The 25,480-nt window shown below is 38.5% G+C and overlaps 1 protein-coding gene across 2 annotated transcripts in view; it reads right to left on the bottom strand.

Moving 5' to 3' along the window:
* Window positions 1-8,736: 8,736 nt before the first annotated feature.
* Window positions 8,737-25,480, bottom strand: part of CGRRF1 (cell growth regulator with ring finger domain 1) — a 30,170-nt gene continuing 13,426 nt past the window's right edge. For both annotated transcript variants that reach the window (XM_058739109.1, XM_058739110.1), the window contains exons 2-6: window positions 25,084-25,223; window positions 17,508-17,685; window positions 16,954-17,101; window positions 10,416-10,523; window positions 8,737-10,198 (exon numbers count right to left, since the gene is read on the bottom strand). In XM_058739109.1, coding sequence (XP_058595092.1) covers window positions 9,878-10,198; window positions 10,416-10,523; window positions 16,954-17,101; window positions 17,508-17,685; window positions 25,084-25,223 — 895 coding nt within the window. In that variant the 3' untranslated portion in view covers window positions 8,737-9,877. The remainder of the gene's footprint in view (window positions 10,199-10,415; window positions 10,524-16,953; window positions 17,102-17,507; window positions 17,686-25,083; window positions 25,224-25,480) is intronic.

Below are 25,480 nucleotides of genomic sequence, written 5' to 3'. Positions count from 1 at the left end.
GCGCTCACTCTCTTGCGTGCTCTCTCTGTCTCAAAAATAAATAAACTTTGAAAAAAGATAGTGTGAACCAGGGGGCACCTGGGTGGCTCAGTTGGTTAAGTGTTGGACTTTGGCTCAGGTCATGACTTCACGGTTCATGAGTTCAACCCCATATCGGGCTCTCTGCTGTGAGCAGAGAGCCCATTTTGGACCCTCTGTCCTGTCCGCCCCCCTCAAAAATAAATAAACATTAAAAAAAAAAGGAAGTGAACCAAGTCGATACCTGCACCAGATAGAACTGTATTTGCCACTAGGATCTAGTGTGCTTACTGAGAAGTAGGCACAGCTATTCTGCATTAAAGATACTATTTAGGGGGGCTGATCCAGTCAGTTAAGCGTCTGACTCTTGATTTTGACTGAGGTCATGGTCTTGAAGTTCATGGGTTCGAGTGCTGCATTGGGCTCTAAGCCAGTGCAGAGACAGCTTGGGATTCTCTCTCTCTCAAAATAAATGAATAAACTTAAATATGTATATGTATATACATATATATGTATATATATACAATTATGTATATGTATATTATGTATATACATATGTATATGTATATATATATGTAATTATATATATATTATTTAAGGGCGCCTGACTGGCTCGGCTGGTGGAGCATTTGACTCTTGATCTCTGGGTGGTGAGGTCAAGCCCCACAGTGGGCATAGAGCTTACTAAAAAAGATGTTATTTAAACATAAGTTCACTGCTGGTTCTCATCAACTTGTTAGGAGGCCTGAAAACAACTGGCACATTACTTGGCACATAGTTAAGTACTTGATAAATACTAATTTTCCTTCTTTCTGTGCCTGGATTAGAGTGTGTTCATTTGGTTACTTTACCTCTTGGGTCTGCCTCACATGGAGACATGCTCTCTCAAAATTCATGCAGTAAGGCCTAGGACAACCTTGCCAGGCCTTGAGTCATTATCGGAGGGAATAAAGAGAGAGATGTGGAGGAAGGAACCGCAGAACTGGTGACAGATGGAATGCGGGAAGGCTAGAGCGGGAGTCAGGTTTGCTAAGATAGCAACAGTGAAAGGCCAGCTGGGTGAGGCCCAGGAGCCGTGGCTTGGGGAGACTAACCTTGAGTTCAAGTGTCATTAGAGGAACCTCAGAAACACCTGTGTCAGCAGGGGCACACACTAGGGTAGAGAGTGGGGTTTCGTGAGCCCAGGGCACGGTGGTAATTGCCTGCACCGTCTTCCCATATCCCTAGTACATTTTCACATGGGGTCATGGCCCCATCCAGGCCAAAAGACGAGGTGCTTGCCCTCCCCCTGCCTCCCGTCAACCTAGCCAGGTGAACCTCAGGTAAGACAGTGGGACTCTTGAGGACTCTGGTTTCACTTTTCACTAAACTTCTTATTTCTCTTGGGATAGCTTTCAAATTTCCTTCAATTCCTCAATTTAAAGAATTCTTCCGGAAAAAAAAAAAAAGACTTAAAAAATTTTTTTTAATGTTTATTTTTGAGAGAGAGAGATGGAGTGTGAGCAGGGGAGGGACAGAGAGAGAGGGAGACACAGAATCCGAAGCAGGCTCCAGGCTCTGAGCTGTCAGCACAGAGCCCGATGCGGTGCTTGAACTCCTAAAACACGAGATCATGACCTGAGACAAAATCAAGAGTTGGATGCTTAACTGACTGAGCCACCCAAGGGCCCCACCCTTTTAACCATTCTTAAGTGTAAAACTCAGTGGCATTAAGTACATCACATTGTACCATAAATCCCTACAAACTATTTCCAGAACTTTTCAGGATCCCAAACTGAAACTCTGTAGCCATTAAAAAACAATTCCCTGTCTCCCATTCCCTCAGCCCTTGTTAACCAGTAGCTACTCTGTCTCTGTGATTTGCTTGTTCTGGGGACCTTGCAGAAGTGGAATCACACAATGTTGTCCTTTTGTGTTCTGTCTCCTTTACTGAGCATGATGCTTTCAAAATTCATCCATATTGTGGTATGTATCAGAATTTCATTCCTTTTTAAGACTAAAGAATATTCTATGAAGAAAACTTTTATGACAGATTTCTCTAGATGGAGTTAAATAAGAAGGAGCTAACTCTAAGTTTTAGAACACTTAGTCAGGTATACTACATTTTGACTGATTTCTAAACAATATAATTCAAACCAATTAACTGGCACAATTATTTAAATAAAATATAAATATAAGCAAATTTTGAACCACAGTTTCAAACACAAATGTAGATGGATTCACATTTCTTAAAAATAAACAAATGTATGAAGTTTTAATTATAGTTTTTTTACAGTAAAGCATCTCACAAGGTGTCATAGATAAATTTTCAAATAAATATAGTCAGAAGATTAAATGTAAGCATTGCAAAACTACTCCTGTTTACAGGATTTATATAGGTCAAAATTGTAAAAGTGGGACCTTAGGCCTTTTGGAGGGATAAATTGTCCCAGATTGGCATAAGAGAACGAGAGTAAAATCACTTGTCCCAGAAGTCATCAAATCTTTATTGTAATCCTGGTTATTAATTTCAGAATTACCAATGTCTTTTCCACTAAAAGTGTGATTGAAATGTGTCCACAAGTTTGATTAGTTGAAAATTTAAAATGTACAAAAGGGTCATATTTCTACAATCTAATCAAAGGTCAGACTCCCCTTCCCCAATATTCTTTTAAAATTTATTTAATACTGAGGCACCTGGGTGGCTCAGCCGGTTAAACATCCGACTCATGATCTTGGCTCAGTTCATGATCTTACGGCTTATGAGTTCGATCCCTGTGTGGGGCTCTGTGCTGACAGTGTGGGGCCTGCTTAGGACTCTCTCTCCCTCTCTCTCTGTTCCTCCCCTGCTTGTGCTCTCTCTCTCTCTCTCTCTCTCTCAAAATAAATAAACTTTTAAAATTCTACTTAATATTATCTTTGTCTATAGATTTTGTGATACTTGTGGTATTAGTCAGCTTTGTTATATTTGTAATTTGTTATAATTTCCCCCAATACTCTCTGCAGCAACCCCTGTATGATAAGAACATCCCACCAGTTCTGGCACCAACAACTTTCTCCTAACCAGGTGCTACTGTTGCCCAGGATATATTTGATTTAATATTGATTAGTCCAACATTTTCCACATCCTTGGAATATTTCCAGTCAGAAAAGTTATGAGAAAACTACCTGGTTACATATTTTTTTGCAAGGCTTTTCAAAGCGTTTCTTAACTTAATGTTCATTATAGGTCTTCTGGAGAGTAGAGTCCAGGGCAGGCCCTAAATTTACTTGAGCCCAGAACCCATCCTTCATGGGGCTTGTCGTACAGTGTTGCCTAGACTATGTTTTGGGAAATGCTGGCTCTGATAATAGGCTCGAAAAGAGCAACAAAAATGATGAGAGTTTTTAAATTGTACCTACAGTTCAGTGATGAAAAACCATGTGTTTTTTCAGACAATGTTGTCCAAATGTAGTCACCTGACTAGCATGTAAGAGCACAAGCTTCAGGCAAAATAAAATAAAGCAAAACTGAATTCAAATCCCAACTCTCCCAGCTAGTAGCTGTGTAATATGGGCCATTAACCTGTTGGTCTCAGTTTTCTGTCTACTTTAGTCAATGGAGCCAGGATGATGGGAGGTAATTGTATCTAATTGTCTCAATTAGAGTATAGGCAGGAGACAAAAAAACACAACAGTTATTTTATCAGAGATTATTAACATAAAAGTTGTTGACTGAAAAGTCAAACGGAAAAACATGAAGGTATTTCAGAGGTAGCAAATTTCAGCAGTAGCAATTGCAGAAAGCAGCTACCATCCCCCAGGGCTGGAGAAACATAGTAAAGTAGTTGGGATTATAAAGCCTGAGAGGTGTGGAAGAGGGGCCTCCGGGAGGTGTGGAAGAGGGGCCTCCGGAGCCGAACTACTCAGACTTCTGAGGAGGAGGTGCTGCTGGGCTGGGGCTGGTGTCCTGAGTGGGAAGACAAGAAGGCAGGTTTGGCAAACGTTGGAAGAACTGCAATGGAGATTCGCCTGCTACTCCTGGAATCAACCACCACTGCCAGGGAAAGGAGGTAGACTGAGGTAATGCTTGAAAAAACAGGAAGCCCACAGGAAAGAAACAGGAAAGAGTCTCCTTCCTGCCAGTCTCCCTCGACTTGCAAAGCTTTATAGACAGCCCACGGGTCTACAGAGTCTTACCCCAGCATCACAAAGTGGACAGAAGGGTGGGTCTGGAGCTGGGAGGCAATAGCTTAGTCACTGGCACAAACACAAAGTGCTCAGATCATAGAAACTATATGACAGCTATTCCTCCTCCTCCTAACCTGGCTAATTGGCTCAGTCCTATACCTGGTACAAATTTGCAGAATTTCTGTAGGACGTAGCTATGATAAACACAGAAGAGATTGAATGCTGGAGGTTCAACCAATTAAACAAAACAAGTAAGGTAGGTATAATGTCACATCTTCAACTTAAAATGTCTAAACTCTTGGTTTTGCCCACCCTCTTCCCCAGATGCTTCCTCCCTCAGTCTTTTAAAAGTGCAACTCAAACAAGGTCACCTCCCTACTTTGACTTTTAGTATCTTCCCACTGCATAGAAGACAGTCTCAGCTCCTGCCACGGCCAATAAGGCCTGGCCTCTCTCCAACCCCACCCACATGGCTCCTCCTTATTTATTCAATTCCAGCCACACAGGCCTTCTCTCTGTTCCTCCAACACCCAAGCTCTTTTTCACTTTAGGCCATTGCATTTTTTGTTTCATCCTCCCAAGCACCAGGCTTACCACCACCACCACCAAATGACTAGTTTCCTAATAGTCTCTGGGCCTTCTATCTTGACCCCTTGTCCCCACCAACATACCAGTTCTTTCACCACATTCAGCCAGCCTTCAACGACTCCTCTTCACCTTCATGATAAAGTTTAACTCTCATCAAGCCCTTGCTGATCTTGCCTCAGTTTATCCAATGATACCCACTCCGGCCCCTCTTATTTGTAGTACTGGAAGTCCTAGCCAGAGCAATTAGACAAGAAAAAGAAATAAAAGGCATCCAAGTCGGAAAGGAAGAAGTAAAACAGTCTCTATTTGCAGATGATGTGATATTATACGTAGAACACCCTGAAGACTCCACCAAGAAACTGTTAGAACTAATGAATGAGTTCAGTAAATTTTCAGGATATAAAATCAATATACAAAGATCAGTTGTGTTTCCATAACTAAAAATAAATTATCAAAAGAGAAATTAAGAAAACAATCCCATTTGCAACTGCATTGAAAAGAATAAAATAAATTTAACCAAGATCTTCAGTCTGAAAACTATCAGACATTGATGAACGAAATTGAAGAAGACCATCTCTGCAGATTCATTCCCTCTTTCTCCTTCTTACTCTGCACTCCAGCTAGTCTGAATTATTTCCATTTCCCTGAACATAAAAGGATCTACAAATGCTGTTCTCCCTGCGTAGTCAACACCAAACTGTCCCTCGGGTCCTGGTTTTCTGTCACTTCCTCTAGGAAGCCTTTCCTCATCCTCCAAGTCTGAGGTAGCTTCCTCCATAAGCTCCCATAATATGCTCAGCTTAAGCCTATCTTAACACTTACGACTTTGCCTGTTTACTTCTGTGTCTCTCAATAGATTAGAAACTGCGTAAGACATGAACTGACCTGTTTATCTGTGTATTCCCATTGCTTTGCACAGAGTTTGCCATTTAACGGATATTTGCTGAACAGATGAATGAATGAATCTTAAAGGTATTGAAGATTCATTGCAGTTACATTAAACCGAGCAATAGAATCCAATTTGCATTATAGATATCAGTATTAAAGGTGGTTTGAAGTGTAGCAACCTACAGAGTAGTGTAGAAAAAATATTGGAAGTCATGTTTATTTTCATCTGTGTGAGAAATTAAATTTTACTAATCTTGGAATAGGTGCAGAAACTGTCAATAACATAAGTTTTGAGGATGGTTTGGAGTTTGAAATGGGGAAAGTCTGAAGATGGGAAAATCAGGATCAAGATGCTATTACAGTAATCCAGTTGAGAATAAGGATCTAAAGAGTTGGTAAATTTTTGAGTAAGGGAATGAGGAGTCTAGGGTAACTCTTATGGTTCCAGCTTGGGTACAGTGAATGGTAACAGTTGGTGAACCTGAGAGGACATGTCTACCTTTCCCATTAGATTGTTGCTCAACAGAGTCCAGACTCTCCTGTTCCTGTTTCTACTCCCAAAACACTGTTCATTCATTCAATCACTTATTCATTCAACAAATACTTGGAAGGCCTATTTTGAACTAGCTGCTGTTCTTGGTGCTAGAGATAGAGGATCAACAAGATAAATGGAAGTCCTTACTTAGCCTTGTGGAATTCACTTGGATGGGTGTTGAGATACCTTACCTCTATACTGTTTGTGGAGAGTTTTTATCATTAATGGATGTTGGATTTTGTCAAGTGCTTTTTCTGCATTTATTAAGATGATCTTATTATTTTTATCCCTCATTTGTGAATGTGGCGTGTCACATTGATTTGCATATATTGAAACATCCTTACATCCCTGGAATAAATTTCATGTGATCATGGGGTTTGTTTTACCTATTGTTGAATTCAGTTTGCTAGTATTTGTTGAGGATCTACCTGCAAAAGAATGTAGCTGAACCCCCTCCCTCACACTATATATAAAATTTAACTCAAAATTAATCATAGAACTAAATGATAAAATCCTTGGAACGAAATATGAGTAAATCTTTGTGACCTTAACTTGGGCCAAGTCTTCTTAGTTATGACAACAAAAGCACAAGTAACAAGAGAAAGAATAGATACGTTGCACTTCATCAGAGTTAAAAACTTTTGTGCTTCGGGGAGCCTGGGTGGCTCAGTCGGTTGAGCATCCAACCAGCTCAGGTCATGATCTCATAGTTTGTGGGTTCAAGCCCTGCTTCAGGCTCTGTGCTGACAGCTCAGAGCCTGGAGCCTGCTTCAGATTCAGATGTGTCTCCCTCTCTCTGCCCCTCCCCCGCTCACACTCTGTCTCTGTCTCTGTCTCTGTCTCTCTCTCTCTCAAAAATAAATTAAAATGTTAAACAGAAAAAAAACCCAAAAACTTTTGTGCTTCAAAGGACACCATCAAGAAGGTGAAAAGACAGCCCAAAGAATGGAGAATATTTGTAAATCATGTATCTGATGAAAGACTTCCATCTAGAATATAAGCTTCTACAAGCCAATAATAAAAAGTCAACCCAATGGGCAAAGAATCTGAATAGGTATACAAATGGCCAATAAACATTTGAAAAGATGCTCAACATCATTAAGCCATTAGGGAAATGCAAATCAAAACCACAATTATACTGTGAATGGTGGTAGGCTGTAGTGAGGAGAGGTACAGTTTAATGAGTATAGTTTCAGTTTTGCAAGATAAAAAAGTTCTGGAGATTTGTTGCACAAGAATGCAAATATACTTAACACTACTAAACTGTACATTTAAAAATGGTTAGGATGATAAATTTTATATATCTTTGGAAAGTAGCTACTAATCTATATAAGCCAAATACTTTCTCTAACAACGCATTCAAATACAATGCTTTTATAGATATTCCCACAAAATGTCACTTATTCACTGCTACTGGAAAATGCTGAAATAAGCCTTTAGGTGTCAGTGCACTCGTTTTTACTTGATTACCTACCAAATTATTCATATTTATTACTACCAAGGGCAGGAAAATCAATTACTTTAGTCACAGCAAGAGGAGATAAGGGCAATTCATCTTTAAGAATTATAAAAAATGATGGGTGAATACCTAAACAAAATGTGGTATATACATACAACGGAGTATTAGTCAGCCTTAAAAATGAAGGAAATTCTGATATATGCCATAGCACAGATGAACTTGAAGACATTATACCCAGTGAAATGTCAGACACAAAAGGACAAATATTGTGTAATTCCATATATATGAAGTACCTCCAATAGTCAAAGTCTGAAAAGAGAGGGCATGGGGTGTCAGTATTTAATGGGTATAGAATTTCAGTTTCGCATGATAAAAAAATTCTGAAGATGGACACTAATGATGGTCACACAACAATGTGAATATGCTTAAGGTCACTGAACTGTACACTTAAAAATAGTTAAAATGGGGGGTGCCTGGGTTGCTCAGCCGGTTAAGCATGACTTCGGCTCAGGTCATCTCCTCTCACTTTGTGAGTTCGAGCCCCACGTCGGGCTCTCTGCTGTCAGCGCAGAGCTTGCTTCGGATCCTCTTTTCTCTCTGCCTCTCCCCCGCTTGTGCTCGCTCTCTCAAAAATAAATAAACATTAAAAAAATAGTTAAAATGGTAAATTTTCTGTAAAAAAATTACAAGGAATGGAGGAAGATTGCAGGTGGAATCCATCGCATATGAGAAAGCAACTATGTCTTGGACAGATCTGTGAAGAGAAACAGGATGGCTGACATGGGCAAAATGATCTCTGAGGAATTCCCCAATTTTCACCCAAGTGAGTTTCCCAGATGAACTGTTGCTAGCTGACTGCGGCAGACTTTTAATGGCCCTCCTTCCAGTGGTACCGTTGGAACAGAGCTCAAGGAATTTCTGAGGTGGGATATGCTGTCAGTGCTCCTTGGAGGCACAAATACTTAGGGGTCAGAAGTCTTGCCTGATTCTTTGTAGCCCAGACCCCCAAAGGAATCTGGCCCCTAGAACGTATTTATTACATAGCTATTGAACAGAGACGAAAGTTTGATTTGGTGTATACAATGGAGAATAGGTAATGTCTCTTTCAGAGTGTTGTATTTGATTAAAATGAAATGACATTATGTAAAAACACTGATACAAAGATAAGGCATTATTCTAATACAAACAGGACAAAAAAGTCTTGAAAATCTCCCTGAAGTTCAGTTTATTTCCTGTGATCTAATTTCTTAGTGACTGAAGATAATTTCCCCTGAAGACACAGAAAGTTCTGATTTGCCTTTTTCTTCGTCATCTTGGAAAGCATGGGGGATGGGGCTTTTTGCCTATCATGTGACTGTTCTGAAAGATATGGGTTTATGTGGAATAAAAATACGCTAGGAAAAAATAGTTATTTGTTTCTCTTAGCAGTTTTTCTGGATCCAAAACCTCTCCAGTTTTGGATGGATTTGCTATGCGGGAGGAAATCTAAGGTAAGGCATTACGAGTCTCACAGATCTTCCCTGATAGGTCACATTCTGCTCACCTAATCATATTTGACAACAAATTTAATTAGCCAAGAAATTTTATTATATGTTTCATATATCTGCCTCCTACAGATGAGTATCATTTTAATCTATGATATACTGAGAACAGTCAAGAATTGTATCTTGCATTTATGATTTAAGAAGCTATATTAAAATTAAGACTTGTGTTTATGTGACTATAAGGAAAATTAAAAACCATTACACGGATATTTATAAAAACTGTTATTTTCGGAAAAGTTTTAAAGTTGGAAGCCCTGTCCTACGCCTTTATAAAATGGGGAACATACAATTACTTTAGGAAGAATTCAATTTTTCCCAAATTCCACTCCAGATTATGTCAAAGGCAGAACATCCAGAAATCTTGAGGCATTTACCTCCTCAAATTTTAGATGAATTGCTTTTAAGATTTTTCCTAATCAACATTATATGAAACCTTCTAGCTGATAAAAGGCCAAACATTTACATTCTTCTCAAGAGTTGAATGAATTTTTATGTTATCAACACAGATGGTATTCCAGTATTTACCATAGTGAACAGGAAGGAATTAATTTCATCATCCATGTACCATACAAATGTGAAGTTAAAATAGAATTTTCATTGATGGTCAATACTGTAGATTCCACGTGACAATTAATTCCAAGAACACAAATTCGACATCTTCAGTGGAAGGTGTATTTTTCAGTTTTAACAATACTCTCAAAGAGCTTTCCGTTTGTCTTTCTCTTGCTCCTTCTGACTGCAAAGTGCAAAAGATTCCTGCACAAATTGCCTGCACATAGGGCACTGCTGAAAATACCTAACGCAGCCATCACACAAGCACGTGTGTCTACACGGCAGAAGCACCCAGTTCACAGTCCCGTTCTGGCAAACGACACAGTCCTTGCTATTCTCCTCAGGGGGCTCCACTTCACTTTCAGACAGTCCAGCCTTTTCTAGCAAACTTCGGTCTGTGCTTTTTTCTCCTGGAGAGGAATTGCTGGAGGGAGTGGAGTTACTATTTGCAGACATGAAAAGTTGCTGGAAACCAAAGAAACAAGTTTAAGGATAAACACAAATGACAATTACCTTTTAAATCTGGGAGTCATAAAAGCTGCTAAAAATCTGTGAGTTAGCAAACCCAGTAGCAAACAACAGCTAACTCTGTGACTAACTGAGAAACATCATCTCTTTCTAAATAGTCATTCCTTGAAACTCTGCAAACAAAAGAGACAGAGAAAGATGACAGGGTACTTACCTTAAGATCATGAAATTGACCTTGAGCCAGGAGTAAATATTGATATAATATTCTACAGGAAAGTTTATAAGTCTTATCAGGAATATGAATTACTGACACCATGGAAATCTAAAATAAAAATTAAATACCAGTCAGTACTTACATTATTTCATAGGCATATGAAATAAAAATAAAAGGTTGACAAATTGGAAAACTTACAACATTTTATTTAAATCACAGTCATTAAAAAGGATCAATTACTGAACAATATTTCAATAGTGGCAATATTTTTGCCAGTTATTTTTAGTTATATTCAAAATTATAAATTTAATGCCATCCCAACAAAAATACCAATGAGCTTTTTCATAGAGTTATATGAGTTAACTCAAAAATTCTCATTGAGGGGCGCCTGGGTGGCGCAGTCGGTTAAGCGTCCGACTTCAGCCAGGTCACGATCTCGCGGTCCGTGAGTTCGAGCCCCGCGTCAGGCTCTGGGCTGATGGCCCAGAGCCTGGAGCCTGTTTCCGATTCTGTGTCTCCCTCTCTCTCTTCCCCTCCCCCGTTCATGCTCTGTCTCTCTCTGTCCCAAAATAAATAAAAAAACATTGAAAAAAAAAAAAAATTAAAAAAAAAAAAATTCTCATTGAAAAATAATACATAACTATAGCTAGGAAAATACTGAAAAGAAAGCTGTGGGGAGGACTGAGCCCAGTCAGATATTAAAACATACTACAAAGCCTCTAAAACTAAAATAATATGGTACAGGCACATGAAAAGACAGGCGGCTAGAACAGAACAGTTCAGAAACAGACCCAACTTTCTATACAAGTATGATAAAGGTGGGATCTGAAATCATTGGGCAAATAGTCTTTTTAATGAAAAGTACTGGGACAACTGGACAGCGGTTTGGAAAAATATAAAATTATATGCATTTCTCATAATCATACATAAAAATAAACTCCAAAAGCATAAGAAATCTAATTGTACAAAAGAAAAAAAAAACTGTGCAAGCACTAGAAGAAAAAATGTGAATTCCTTTTTATTCTCAGTGTAGTGAAAGACTTTCTAACTATGACACAGACCCAGAGGCAGACGCATTTGACTGTATAAAAATTGAAAACTTGTATACCAAAAAGCACCATAGGCAAGGTCAAAAGACATCTGAAGAACTGGAATAATATTTACAATATCCCTAATTTATGAAGAACTTTTAAATACTGATAAAAAGTAACTGGGGCGCCTGGGTGGCGCAGTCGGTTAAGCGTCCGACTTCAGCCAGGTCACGATCTCGCGGTCCGTGAGTTCGAGCCCCGCGTCAGGCTCTGGGCTGATGGCTCGGAGCCTGGAGCCTGTTTCCGATTCTGTGTCTCCCTCTCTCTCTGCCCCTCCCCCGTTCATGCTCTGTCTCTCTCTGTCCCAAAAATAAATAAAAAACGTTGAAAAAAAATTTTTTTAAAAAAAGTAACCAAAAATCCTATTGAAAATGGGCAAAAAATATGAATAGACAATTTACTCAAAAAATATAAATATGGTCCTTAGCCATATTAAAAGACGATGGTGTGGAATTGGCTAGAGATTCCATCTCTCCCTCCCTCTCCCCCTCCTCCACTCATGCTCAAGCTCTCTTTCTCTTGCTCTCAAAAGAAATAAACTAAAAAAAAAAAAAGATCTTCAATTTCACTCACAATATGACAAAATACAAATTAAAACCACTGAGATATCACTTCTCACTCATTGGATTAATAGATTTCAACTGTTTGTTAATATACTCTATGAAGAAATAGTTACTCTCATATATTGCTAGTGGAATGTATAAAAAAGAAAAAAAAAAAGGTACAATTCCAAGGGCATAATCCCAATGGAGGGGAATTTGGCAATATGTAACAAAATGACATACCCTTACCCTCCAACCACACAACCTCAACAATATGAAAATACATATGCACAGATTATTCAATGCAAGATTATTTGTCATTGCACAATACTGGAAATTATCTGAATGTCCAACTACAGGAGATTGGCTAAATAACTGTGGTACCCATACATCCTGCATACAATGGAGTGCTATGCAGCTGTGAAAAACAAAGTGAGGAAGAGCTGTATGAACTGATATGGAGTGGTTTCCAGGAGATATTATGAAGTAAAAAAAGCAAGAACATGTTTAGTATATAAAGTGTGATACCTTTTGAGTAAGAGAGAAAATAGAAAAAATATATACATGTGTATCTTCTCATTATTACAATCAGAAACATAGAAGGGATAAATGAGAAAACAATGAACTTGGTTATCTATAAGAAGTGGGATGTATAAGAATGGGAGGAAGGGATGAGAGCAACACCTGAGTACACCTCTAATTTATACAGTATTTTTTGACTTTTAGGAGAACTAATCTGAGTAATTTATGGACACAGAGCTTGACTATAAATCTTCAGGCAGAAAGTAAGGAGAGGGCAGTTGAGCACCAAAATAATTAAATTCAGTAATGAATTATAAACCACCGGGGGAAAAAAGGAATTCCTGAGGCTGTATGGATAATAAATACATAAATGGGAGGTCTCTTGCGTAGAATACTGAGGGCTGATTGAAGGGCTGGAGTTGGAAAACAATCATTTTTGCAACCATGATAGTAAAGATAAAATCTGGTAAGAATTATCAACGGATATTATATCCAGGGGGAAATTCTCATAAAAACTGGAATATTTGCATGGTCTTAAAAGTGCCCCTCCTACACCAACTGCTTACTATTTGCAAGAGAGGGGAAAAAATTGGAAGAGAGGAGAAATTAAACAACACCTTGCCAAGAGATCAAAATGAACATCACTAATGAGGGGAAAGAACTGCCCATGCCTGGAAAGGTGCCGCCCTGAAAAGCACACATCATCACCTGTGAAGTAGACTGGCTGAAAATGCACAACTCCAATCTAATCATGATGAAACATCAGACACACAAAATGAGAACTGTACTATTTTACAAAAAGGGTGCATGTGACTATACTCTTCAAAAATGCTAATGTCATGAGTTGCATGAGTGGCTCAGCTGGTTAAACATCTGACTCTTGGTTTCGGCTGGGGTCATGACCTCAGGGTTCAAGAGATCCAGCCACTTGTCCAGCTCTGCACTGACAGGGTGGAGACTGCTTAAGATCTTTTCCCTTCTTCTCTAAGCCCCTCCCCTGATCCCATGCCATGCATGCACACACTCTCTCTTTATTTCTCTCAAAATAAGTAAACATTTTTTAAAAATACTAATGTTGTAAAAGACAAACAGGCTATGAAAATAGTTCTAGGTTAAAAGAGGTTAAAGATACATGACAAACAGTATCTGACTCCAGACTAGAACCTGTACTGGTGGGAAAAACATGCTGTAAAGAAGACTGCTAAATCCACTGACATATTGGAATATAGGTAATAGGTTGGATCAAATAGTTTATCAATGTCAGATTTATAAAGTTGATAACTATGTTGTGTTTATATAAGAGAACATTCCTATTATCAGGAAATACACACTAAAATATTTAGGGTAAAGAATCATTCATACAACTTCTCAATTCATTTAAAAAAATACACACACATAGGCAAGTAATGGTGCAAACAGTGCAAATGTTAATAATTAACAATAGGAGGTCTCGGTAAAAGGTATAGGGCTGTTCTTCTGCTTCTTTGTTTTTGCAAGTTTCTGAAATTATATCCAAAGAAAAAGCTTAAAAACAGAACCCTTCTATGGCTGTAAACATATAATATTGTTTATAGCTCTATCAGGATTTCATAATTTGGTTAATGGTTTCAGAAGCTTGCAATACTGAATCAAAATGACAGGATTGGTAGAAAGTTATCATCTCACATGAACAATCCTGCCACTGGATTTAATACTAAAAGCTTCAGAAGCTACTATCATGCGAGTTATAAATGCATAGGTAGCTATAGATACAAATATGGTATGGAAAAGATGCTCAAAATATACTAAATGAAAACGTCTCAGAATAGTACATATAATTTTTTGTTTTTGTTTAAAAATTACATACATAAAGGTCTACAAAGATACAGACACATATTCACAGTGGTTAACTTTGGATGACACAATATAGGAGATTATGCTTTTTTCCTTCTGGCTTATCTAGATTTTCTAATTCTATTTCCTGCCACAAACATATATTATTTGAGTAATACAGAAATTTAATATAATTGAGTAAAAATGAAAAAAATTTCAAAGTCAAAATATTGCAATAACAACCCTGCTTTCCTTAATCTACCTAAATAATATATATATATATATATATATATATATATATATATATATATATATATATATATTTAGACTCTCACCCCCAGATAAAATATTGAAAAACCAAATGTTTGGTTTGCTTTTAAAATTAAGAACAGACAACATTAATACATACTATATTAACAAATATGCTTTAGTTCCAATATTAGGCCCAATCTGAGAGATAAGAAGCAAGATTAACAGGAAAAAGGGGAGGGAGCCTGAGAAGAAGAAAAGACCCAGGGGAGGACCCAGGCAGGGAGACTTTAAAAGGAAAAGTGGGGCACCTGGGTGGTTCACTTGGTTAAGGGTTTGACTCTTGATTTGAGCTCAGGTCATTATCTCATGATTTGTGAGTTCAAGCCCCACATCAGAGTCTGCACTGACAGTGCAGAGCCCGCTTGGGATTCTTTCTCTGTCCCTCCCCTGCTTGCACTCTCTCTCTCTCAAAATAAATAAATAAACATTGAAAAAATAAACAAAAGTAAAAAGAAAATGCCTCTTAACCCCTGAGGGCCGGACACCAGCTCCCCTGTGGGAATGAGCTTCCCACATGTACAGCTGGGCTACATAGGTTTCATTCCAGTTGGATCAGGGACCTGATAGCAAATCTTTCCCTGTTTATAATGCCATCGACCTGTACACTGGAAAGTGATTAAAACAGTAAATTTTATGTTATATACATTTTAACACATACACACTCTCCTCTGTTTAGACCGAGGAAGAAAGAAAACGAAGAAGACACTGAATACCTTAAACAGATAGGTTCCCTAGGTTTTCCCCTCAGTGAGCGGAAAAGAAACCAAAAGGAGAAGCTGGGAGGAAGGTGACAGATCTGACCCTATCTGTTCTGAATGAGTGGAAGGAAGTAGGGGAGCAGAGAAGACATGGGAGGCACAGTGGTGATGGGTTACCTTGCTGGGGTGGGCAGGATAAAGAACAGAGGCTGGAAATATGAAACACCAACCTGACAGTTCTTATTTACCTTCAACTGGAAAGGGGTGGGGGGCTGGGGGTGAAGGGCAGGAAGGGGAGGAAACCAGAGGATCTCTCCTATGCACTCCTCACTCCTCGTGCACATTCAACTGACCTGCTGTCAAGCTCCATGAGGTTCACCAACAATGCTTGGTATGGTGTCCCCCCCCCCCCCCCCGCATCAAGTTTAGTGAGCACCTACTGTGTTCCATGCAGTGTATTATTAGGTTCTGGAAACACACCACTATTAGTATGACTAATTTAGAAAAACCAAACTGACTTCGGTTCAATGGAACTTCAACTTGGTAAGGCTAAAAACCCAAACTGTATGAGCAGGGTCTAGATTTCTCAATAAGGGTCTGCACCTTCCAAATGCAAGAAAATGTACACTTGTTTCGAGGAGATATTCCTTAAAAAAATTTTTTTTAAAGGCACTTGGCACAGGACTACAAAGGCTTATTACATCAAGCCCTGGTTCCATCTCTTCCTGAATGACTGAGATTTTTCTTCAGACTCTATTTCAGTCTTTATAAAAAGAATATTGGTCCTAACACACAAGGTTGTTGGAAGAAGTAAATGAGTTAATGTTAGCGAATATACTGTGTACTTTAGAAAGTATCATAAAATGTTACCGTATCTTTATTAATAAACATATCTGTATCATGCACTTCTGACAAGTACTAAATTGTGTATAAGGGCATTCTTACCATGAAAGGATTTCACCAAAAGTTTACTTCATGTATAAGCCTCTACTATACTTAGAGGAATGTCAGGGCTCAGGTCCTCTTAGATCTCTAAGATGATTTTATCTTCCTAATAGGGACAAACTACCAGACTAAAGAAATAATTGGCACATAATGAGAAATGGAGATTACTGAAAATATAGGAACCAAACACATATAGGATGCAGATGTGGCAGGGGCTAAGACGGAAACAAGGTGACTGTAAGCATGCAAAGAAAAGAGGGAACACTCTTAAAATTGAGCACTGCAGATGATTCCAATGCTTATTTACTCAGTGTTAAAAATGTTAAGAATAAACATGCTTCCCAAAATCTAGCCAACTACAATATACCTTTTGTTTTTTAAATAATATCATATTCTTGTAACATATGGAGAAGAAAAGTCATACTCTGAAGGAGCTGTTATATGTATAAAAATTATACAACTGTATTTCCCATGGATTCCTTTTTTAAGAAAAATGTGTCTGGGCCAAATGTATGTCCTCAAGAATTACAAGAAAACTTTTTTTATTTGCCAAATAATTATGACCTATCATCCAAATCACTCGAAGGAATTTTTCCAGAATTTTAAAATTACTTACAATATCATAAATTTCTCGGTCATCCTCATCAGCTAGGGTCAACAGTGCTACCAATGGATAGCGAGATCTGGGCACAGAACCAAAGTCTTCAATTTTAGTATCTCTTGGTAACTGGCAATATATTTCTTCTTTGCTGTCCTTTTTAATACTTTTTGAAAATGTAAAGGTAAATTGCCACTGTAACCAAAAATACAGTAATACACCAAAGGTAACAGTAACTTAGCAAATAGTTTATTTTACCCATAAAAAGTCTAATGTCTAAAATTTTCATTTGTCGAGGCGCCTGGGTGGCTCTGTCGGTTAAGCATCCGACTTCGGCTCAGGTCATGATATCACAGTTTGTGAGTTTGAGCCCGGCATCGGGCTCTGTGCTGACAGCTCGGAGCCTGGAGCCTGCTTCAGATTCTGTGTCTCCCTCTCTCTCTGCCTCTCCCCCGCTCACACTTGGTCTCTTTCAAAAATAAATAAAGGTTAAAAAAAATTTTTTTTAATAAAATTAAAAAAAATAAAATAAAATTTTCATTTGTCAATGGATATATCAGATAAAAGGATACAAATACTGTTCTTGATAAAGATATTCACTATACAGAGCATCTTCCAGTGCTTGGGGAGTGCTTATTCGGAAGCAATAAAAGTGCTTCTGTAGAGCTTCATAGAATTTTTGAACACTGCACCCCCAATAGCATGTAAGGAGGCTATCTTCAAGGCAATCTGTTGTCAAAGTTATGCCAGCTGTAGAAAACAAAGAAGAAAAGAAGACAAAGAGAAGAAAATTACCTAATGTAATTTCTAATACAATGGTACACAGTGAATAACAAAAGCTTCCTTTTGGATGCTGGCCAAGGTGATGTCATAAAAGGAACTCATTAAAGGGTATGTGCCTGTAAATGAAGGAACTGGTCCCTAAACAAGTGATATAAAAACTTCCACATCTACACGATTTTGAAGCACCATCAGTAAACTCTTTATTATTTACACATTTATACTTAGAAATTATCAAGTTCATTTTGAGTGTGTGACTTAAAGACTTCTCTCACATACATCTTAAAAAACTGAAATATCATTCACTATTGGTAACCTACCACTCTAACAGCATATATAATCCTAATGACAAGAAACAGTAGTGCTGTCTCCAAAAGTGGATATATACAACCTTCAGAGCAGAGCTGTCTCTGAAAGTGGACACACCTAACTCATGGGGTCCACAAGATGACCACTGCAGTAGGAAAAAATATTAAAGAGCAATCAAGCCTTACTAATATTAATATACATACTGACAACATTAATATATGTTCTTGTCATACAGTTAATGTCCCATGTAATATGCAAAATATCCTAGGGAAAGAATGGGGATTCCAAAACCTGAGCTTAATAGCAACGTCCTCATTCATTTATTTGCTTTCAGCATAAAAAAAACATTACAATTTGAGTAAACCTGATTAAGTGGAAAAAGTAAATTATAAGCAGACCTACAAATTGTATCATTTTACCTATTTATTAAACACTTACATAGGACTTACTGTGTGCGACCTGTATGATTTTTTCCCTTGCTTATGGCAGTTGCAGCAGTATCAAGTTCAAGGGCAGCAATATCTAGTGTCTTCTACAGCTGTTAGTGGAAAGTGCGGTATCTGGTGCTTGGTGGCACTGGACTTACTAGATCAAAAGTACACGGTTCAAGGGGCACCTGGGTGGCTCAGTCGGTTAAGCGTCCGACTTCGTCTCAGGTCACGATCTCGCGGTTAGTGAGTTTGAGCCCCATGTCGGCTCTGTGCTGACAGCTCAGAGCCTGGAGCCTGCTTCGGATTCTGTGTCTCCCTCTCTCTCTGCCCCTCCCCCACTCGCATTCTCTCTCTCTCTCTCTCTCTCTCTCTCTCTCTCTCTCTCTCAAAAATAAATAAACATTAAAAAAAATTTTTTTTTTTTTAAGTACATGGTTTGGAGCACTGTTCTTGGCTGAATAGCCTTGGTCTCTGATTCTGGCTCTCCAAACCTACTGGCAATTCTGTCAGCGACCCAGTATCCTTTTATTGAGGTCATTTCTGTTGCTTGCTAATAGGAACTCTTGTGCTCACTTCGGCAGCACATATGCTAATAGGAATTCTGATTGATACGTTGTGTAATTTTTTTTTGTTTTATTTATAATTTTTTGGATACTTTTTTATTTATTTATTTTTAATATTTATTTATTTTGGGGAGAGCACAAGCTGGGGAGGAGCAGAGAGAGGATACAGAGGATTCAAAGCAGGCTCTGTCTGCACTGACAGGCTGACAGCAGTGAGCCTGATGTGGGGCTTGAACTCATGAACCATGAGATCATGACCTGAGCCTAAGTCGGACTCTCAACCAACTGAGCCACCCAGGTGCCCCATTATGTGTTTTTTAAAAGGTGATCAAGAGTATGTGTTGGAAGGATATACACAAACATAAGATGTTCTACAGGATGCCAAAAATTGAGTTTTTCACTTTTCTGCTCAGTAATCAGTAGTATGTACACAGAGTTTCAGATTGGGGGTATGCATACTAGCAATGACATAGTATAATTTCTAATCACAGTTAGGCAAAAATTTTAATTGGCAGGAACTTTGCATAGGTAATTGGAACAGAATTTGATTTCAAAGTTTTATATGATTCCAATCATCGGGTATTAATTCAACAATGGGAAATTTTGCGGTGCCTGGGTGGCTCAGTCAGTTAAGTGTCAGACTCTTGATTTTGGCTCAGGTCATGACCTCATGGTTGTGAGACTCCCCATGTTGGGCTCTGCACTGAGTGCTGGAGCCTGCTTGGGATTCTCTCTTTCTCTCTTTCAAAATAAATAAATAAACTTAAAAAAAAATGGAAAATTTAATTAGCTATTATTTTTCAATTAGCTATTAAATAGCTGAAAAAAAAACCACTCCACAATACACATTTAAATATGTATATGTTAAATTTAATATACATCATATTAATTTACATATTATAATAAAACATATCAGTATATACCATTTATACTATTTTACATAAAATGTACATGTTTGAAGTTAATATATATATTAAAAATCATACATCCTTTTCTTTATGTTACCACAGAACCACATATGGTAAGGAAAAAAAAGATGAAGTAGATAAGGAAGGAAAAAATAGAAAAGGCATATAAAAGAAAATGAAAAAAGAGAAAAACGAACCCAGAAAATGATTTAACATTCTTGGCAAAAATGTGAAAAATTGTATGTACGGAGCATCAGTTGTATCAAAATGCAGGAATCCACCCAAATGTCCATTGATAGGGGATTAAATGAATAAAATATAGAATGCTCTATAATGAAGTACTTTGCAGCTCTTAAAAAAGAATTGAAGCATAGCAAAATATCTGTATATTCTACTGTGGAATGATCTTCAGAATATATTGTTAAGCGAAAAAAGCAAGGTGGAGGAAAGTTTATATAGCATAGTACCGTTTATGTCACAGGAGGGGACATCCATACCCATGTGTGTGCTTACACTAACAAAGAACCATGGGAGGATAAGTTCTAAAACATGTAAAACTACCCAGTTTATTTGCTGTGTAAAAAGAAATGGAGATCCAGAGATTCAGAGCTGCATAAAAGACTTGACTAAAATGGGGAGAGTGTCAGAGACCAGTGACAACTGGATACTAAGCAGACTTCAACAGAGTATGTCTCTGAAATTAATATTATAAGTTTGTGAGAAAGAAGAATAGAATCTATAAATTCTACTCTCTACAATCTTTCCTAAACTTGTCTAGGACACAGGCTGAGAAGATAATGTTTTGATTTACACTAACTGATGTCAGTTCAAATCCCCCCGGGGCAAAGCTGTTCTCCCTTTAGTTTTTCCCACTTGTTCTGCAGACAGTCTCATTCTTACATTTTCTTAGTCTTCTAAAATTCAGTGCAAACACAGTGCCATGTCAGATCAACAGCAATAGCAGACTTGGAACACGGCCTTAAAGCAGAAAATTCAGAATCTAAACTAACTGAAAGGGGGGTGATTTCTCTCAGCCTGCCCTAACCTGCCTAGCTGTAACAGCCAAATAAAGCCCAGCATAAGAGACAGCCTTGCAAAAAATTGCAAAAAACAAGAACTATGGTCAATGAGTTGAGCCATTAAAGAAAGGAGAAACAATACAGCAGAAAAGCCACAAACTTTCTTGAGGAGAAACCCTGAGAAAGAACCAACGTACAAGGTGATCATGCATGAGGGTAATAAATCTGGAGTACTGGGAGATGAAAATTTTACGTTGGAGAGAATAGAGGTTCACAAATTCCTCCCAAAATGCAATGTGTGTCATTTTGTCTACCCTTTCACCTTTGTTAAGTGTCACCAGGGTAAATAAGCCAAAATAAGGAAGCTGTTACAAAGGGACAGGAGAATTTCTGGCCCAAATGAATTCAACTCAACCAACATATCCATAAAACCTTTTACACTGGGGACATGGAAACATCATAAATCCAAACATAGTATCACCACGTAACAACAAAAGAAATCCCAGCAACCCACCCATAGTAAAGAGAGCCAAATGACTAAGATTAAAACTGATTCTCATTCATTTTCAAGTAAATCAGGTCTCCAGATAGTCCCCTTCCCTCCCCTACATGCCCAGCACTTTGGGGACAGTGGTGAAAAAGGACCTGTTTTTTTTTTTTTTTTTAATGTTTATTTATTTTGGAGACAGGGAGAGAGAGCACAAGCCAGGGAAGGGCAGAGAGAGAGGGAGACAGAGAACCCACAGCAGTCTCCTCCCTGTCAGCATAAACCCCGATGCAGGGCTTGAACCCACGAACCCTGAGATCACGACCTGAGCCGAAGTTGGATGCTCAACCGAACTGAGCCACCCAGGTGCCCCAAGGACCTGGATTTTTAAACTATCTACACATCCGATGAAATAACCTTTTAAAATGTCACAAATATTGCCCAGAATATTATTTTAATATCCTGGTTAGACATCTTTAATGATATCCACTGTTCTACAGTTTAAACAAATGAATTCTATTCTGCCGAATTTAATTCCCACCAAAATCCCTCTCCTTATTTCCCCATAGAAGAAAGACAATCAATGATAGGCACTGGTATTTTAAAAATTAAAATACGGCAAGAAGCAAGCTATAAACCCACACATCGAAAAAATTTTTGTGTGCTTTGGTAATGGTATTGTTGGTTAGTGGCTGACAGGTCTTCTACTCACTGGATATCTTTTCATTTGCTTCTAACATTTACAGGGGAACTATTTCTGCCTGAAAGGAAAATTGACGGATTTCCTCACACTTCCCAACTCACAAGTGTGTTTGCTTGGTCACAATTAATCAGTTCTTACTTTTTCAGCGTTTCCAGGCTTATGGAACTGTGTGGCAGGAAGGACGGCTTTGTACTGGTAGCTTTTTATATCAGGAGTCCTGCTCAAGGCCCAGATGTGACACTGGAGCAGGTCCAAGTGCCTGGCCACAGAGGTCAGAGGTCACCAAACTACCACTGTTTGAACTACCACTGTTCTTATTTATTTATTTTTATGAGTTTGTTTATTTTGAGAGAGAGCAGGGGAGGGGCAGAGAGGGGGAAACAGAGTCCCAAGAAGGCTCCACACTGACAGCACAGAGCCCAACACAGGGCTTGAGCCCACAAACCGTGAGATCATGACCCGAGCCAAAACCAAGAGTCGGGAGGCTTAACCAACTGAGCCACCCAGGCACCCCTGAACTACAACTGTTCTGTACATTTTAATTAGTCATATTTTCTAAACAGGTTAATTTTCTCTGTCATATCTTTTTTTTTTTTTTTTTTTTTTTTTTAGAGAGAGGGAGAGAAAGAGAGAGCACACATGTGAGTGGGGTAGGAGCTGAGGGAGAGGGAGAGAATCTTAAGCAGGCTTCATGCCCAGTGTGGAGCCTGACCATGGGGCTGATCTCACGACCGTGAGATCACTACCTGAGGCAAAATCAAGAGTCAGACGCTTAACTGACTGAACCACCCAGGCACCCCTTTTTCTAATTTATGTATTTATTTATCTATCTGTGTCATATCTTAAACATGGTTTTCCCAAGTGAAAAATGTCAGAACAAACCCTTTATCCACCATAGAGGATTAAAAAAAAAAAAAGAGGTCCTTAGTTCTCTCCAATTCATAGGCTAATAGTATAGTACTTATAGCTAAGGAAGAATAAGAAACTTTGTACTTTTTCATTATAAATCAATATTTACTTAAGGTTGATAATCCCTATTTACTAAGTACGCTGCTTTTCGACAAGTGATTTTGGAAGTTATAAATAGGAAGACGGCTATGCAGAAGGGTCACAGAAGCCAAGGGAGCAGGGTATCAAGAAGGAAGGACTGGTCAACTCTGTGAAACTGCAGAGATAGTGCTAACTCAGGCCTACAAAGTGTCCACTGGATTTTCTGACTGCGGGGGCAGGAGGGCAGGGTCGGGGAGCAGAAGTGGTCATCAGTGACCTTGGGGAAAGCCATTTCAATGGAGGGATACAGGCAAAAATCACATCTGTGGAAAGTGAAGCAGGCTAAGGGAAGAAGGCAAGTGCAATTCGCTTTTGAGAAGGCTGGCTGTGAAGGGAGAGAAAGGGGACAGTAGATCCAATAGGGTAAAAAGCTGAGAGAGGTTGGGGTTGTTTGTTTTTTTTTTTTTGTTTTTTTTTTTTTTTTTTAATTTTTTTTTTTCAACGTTTTTTTTTTATTTATTTTTGGGACAGAGAGAGACAGAGCATGAACGGGGGAGGGGCAGAGAGAGAGGGAGACACAGAATCGGAAACAGGCTCCAGGCTCCGAGCCATCAGCCCAGAGCCTGACGCGGGGCTCGAACTCACGGACCGCGAGATCGTGACCTGGCTGAAGTCGGACGCTTAACCGACTGCGCCACCCAGGCGCCCCAAGGGGTTGTTTGTTTTTAAGATACCTGAAATGTCAGCAAGTATAAAAGGTGATAGGGTCTCAGCCTGGAAATCTTTGTAGAGTTATGGGAACTGTACCTGGAACTGCCCACCCATCTCTACTTAACTGCTACAAAAGCACTTCAAAGTCCAGAAGTTCAAAACTGAACTCATTACCTTTCTTCCAAAACCTACTGTTCCTCCCGTACTCTTTATCCTGGTAATAGGATCTGTCTATGGAGGGCCCCTGCAAAGAACCTGAGTCTTCCTCCACTCTTCTCTCTTACCTGTCCCACCCTATGTTTTCTCCATAACAAACTACTTATTGTTTCTCTGTTTCTGTCTCAGTGCTTTGTTCATGCTTCTTCTCTACTTAGAATTTCTCCCAACCCCATGAGATAAACACCTACTTACCTTTCAAGAGTCTACTAAAAAAAAAAAAAAAAAAAAAGAAAGAAAGAAAGAAAGAAAGAAAGAAAGAAAGAAAGAAAGAAAGAAAGAAAAAAAGAAAAGAAAAATAAGACAGAGACCCAGCACATTCTTTATGAGGCTTTTCTTTATGCCTGCCTCCCCACCTCAGCAAACTTAACCATTTCTTCCTTCCTTCCTCCCCTCTTTCCTCCCTCTTTGTCTTTCTCCTCTTTCCTTCCTCCCTGTCTCTTTCTTTCTCTCTCTCTTTCCTTCCTCCCTCCCATCCCCCTTCTTTTCTTTTGTTTTTTCTTTTCTTTCCCTCTATCTTTCACTCCAGTGGTTCCTAGATAGTCTTGCAGACAGTTTACTTTTCCAAAAAGCACAGAAACAAACAACTATCATCTTATTACCATCTCTCAAAATAACATTTTATACCAAAATAACTTATACCCAAAATACCATTATTTCAGATTAAAAAGTTGTTCTTCAGAAGGTTAGCAACCTTACGTTAACTGTGCTCACACTACACCATCCGTACATTTCTCACTGCACTCAAGACCCATGAAAATGCCAGACTTCTCTTATTAACATCTGTGATACTTAATTCTTCTTACACAAATATTTGCCTCTGGTTTGCTAGTTGATAAGTTCCCGAGGAGCAAGTTTTGTGAATAATTAGTCTCTGTATCCGTAGTACGTAGTATAGCTCCCAGAACAAAACAGATGTTCAATAAATACTTGTTAAGTCCAAAGAAGAGAAAGCAATAAAGAAAGAAAATTAAAGTGCTGAGAAAGGGGCACAGAAAGAAAAAAAAAGTCTCTGGAAAATAGTCACCAACTTGTAATTGAAGCTGAAGATGGATTAGTGATCTCTAAGCCAAAAGGATTCTTGACTTGTCTCATTTGCTTTTTGAAAACTCTTGTGTTGAACTGGGTCTCTTCTGAATTTCTCAGGATTACTGGAACATCCCAGCCAAACCTGAAGAAAAATAAAAATAAAATAATACATAATTCTAGCAAATGTTGAAACTTTGTTCTATGTGAAGTATGTTGTGCTTTATTAGTTATCCCTTTTAACACAAGCATCACAAAAGAGATTAGGTTATTCAATCTATATTATATCACAGAATTAATCTAGAATTGAGGGATTAGAGGTCCCATACATAATTGCAATATATTGTTCAGCTGGCTGAATCGACATACTCTTGAAGACAAAGAGTTCTATTGTCAACATTG

The sequence above is a fragment of the Neofelis nebulosa genome, chromosome 7 (assembly GCF_028018385.1).
Source record: "Neofelis nebulosa isolate mNeoNeb1 chromosome 7, mNeoNeb1.pri, whole genome shotgun sequence".
Classification (NCBI taxonomy): domain Eukaryota; kingdom Metazoa; phylum Chordata; class Mammalia; order Carnivora; family Felidae; genus Neofelis; species Neofelis nebulosa.
This window is presented reverse-complemented; position numbering and strand designations above follow the sequence as displayed.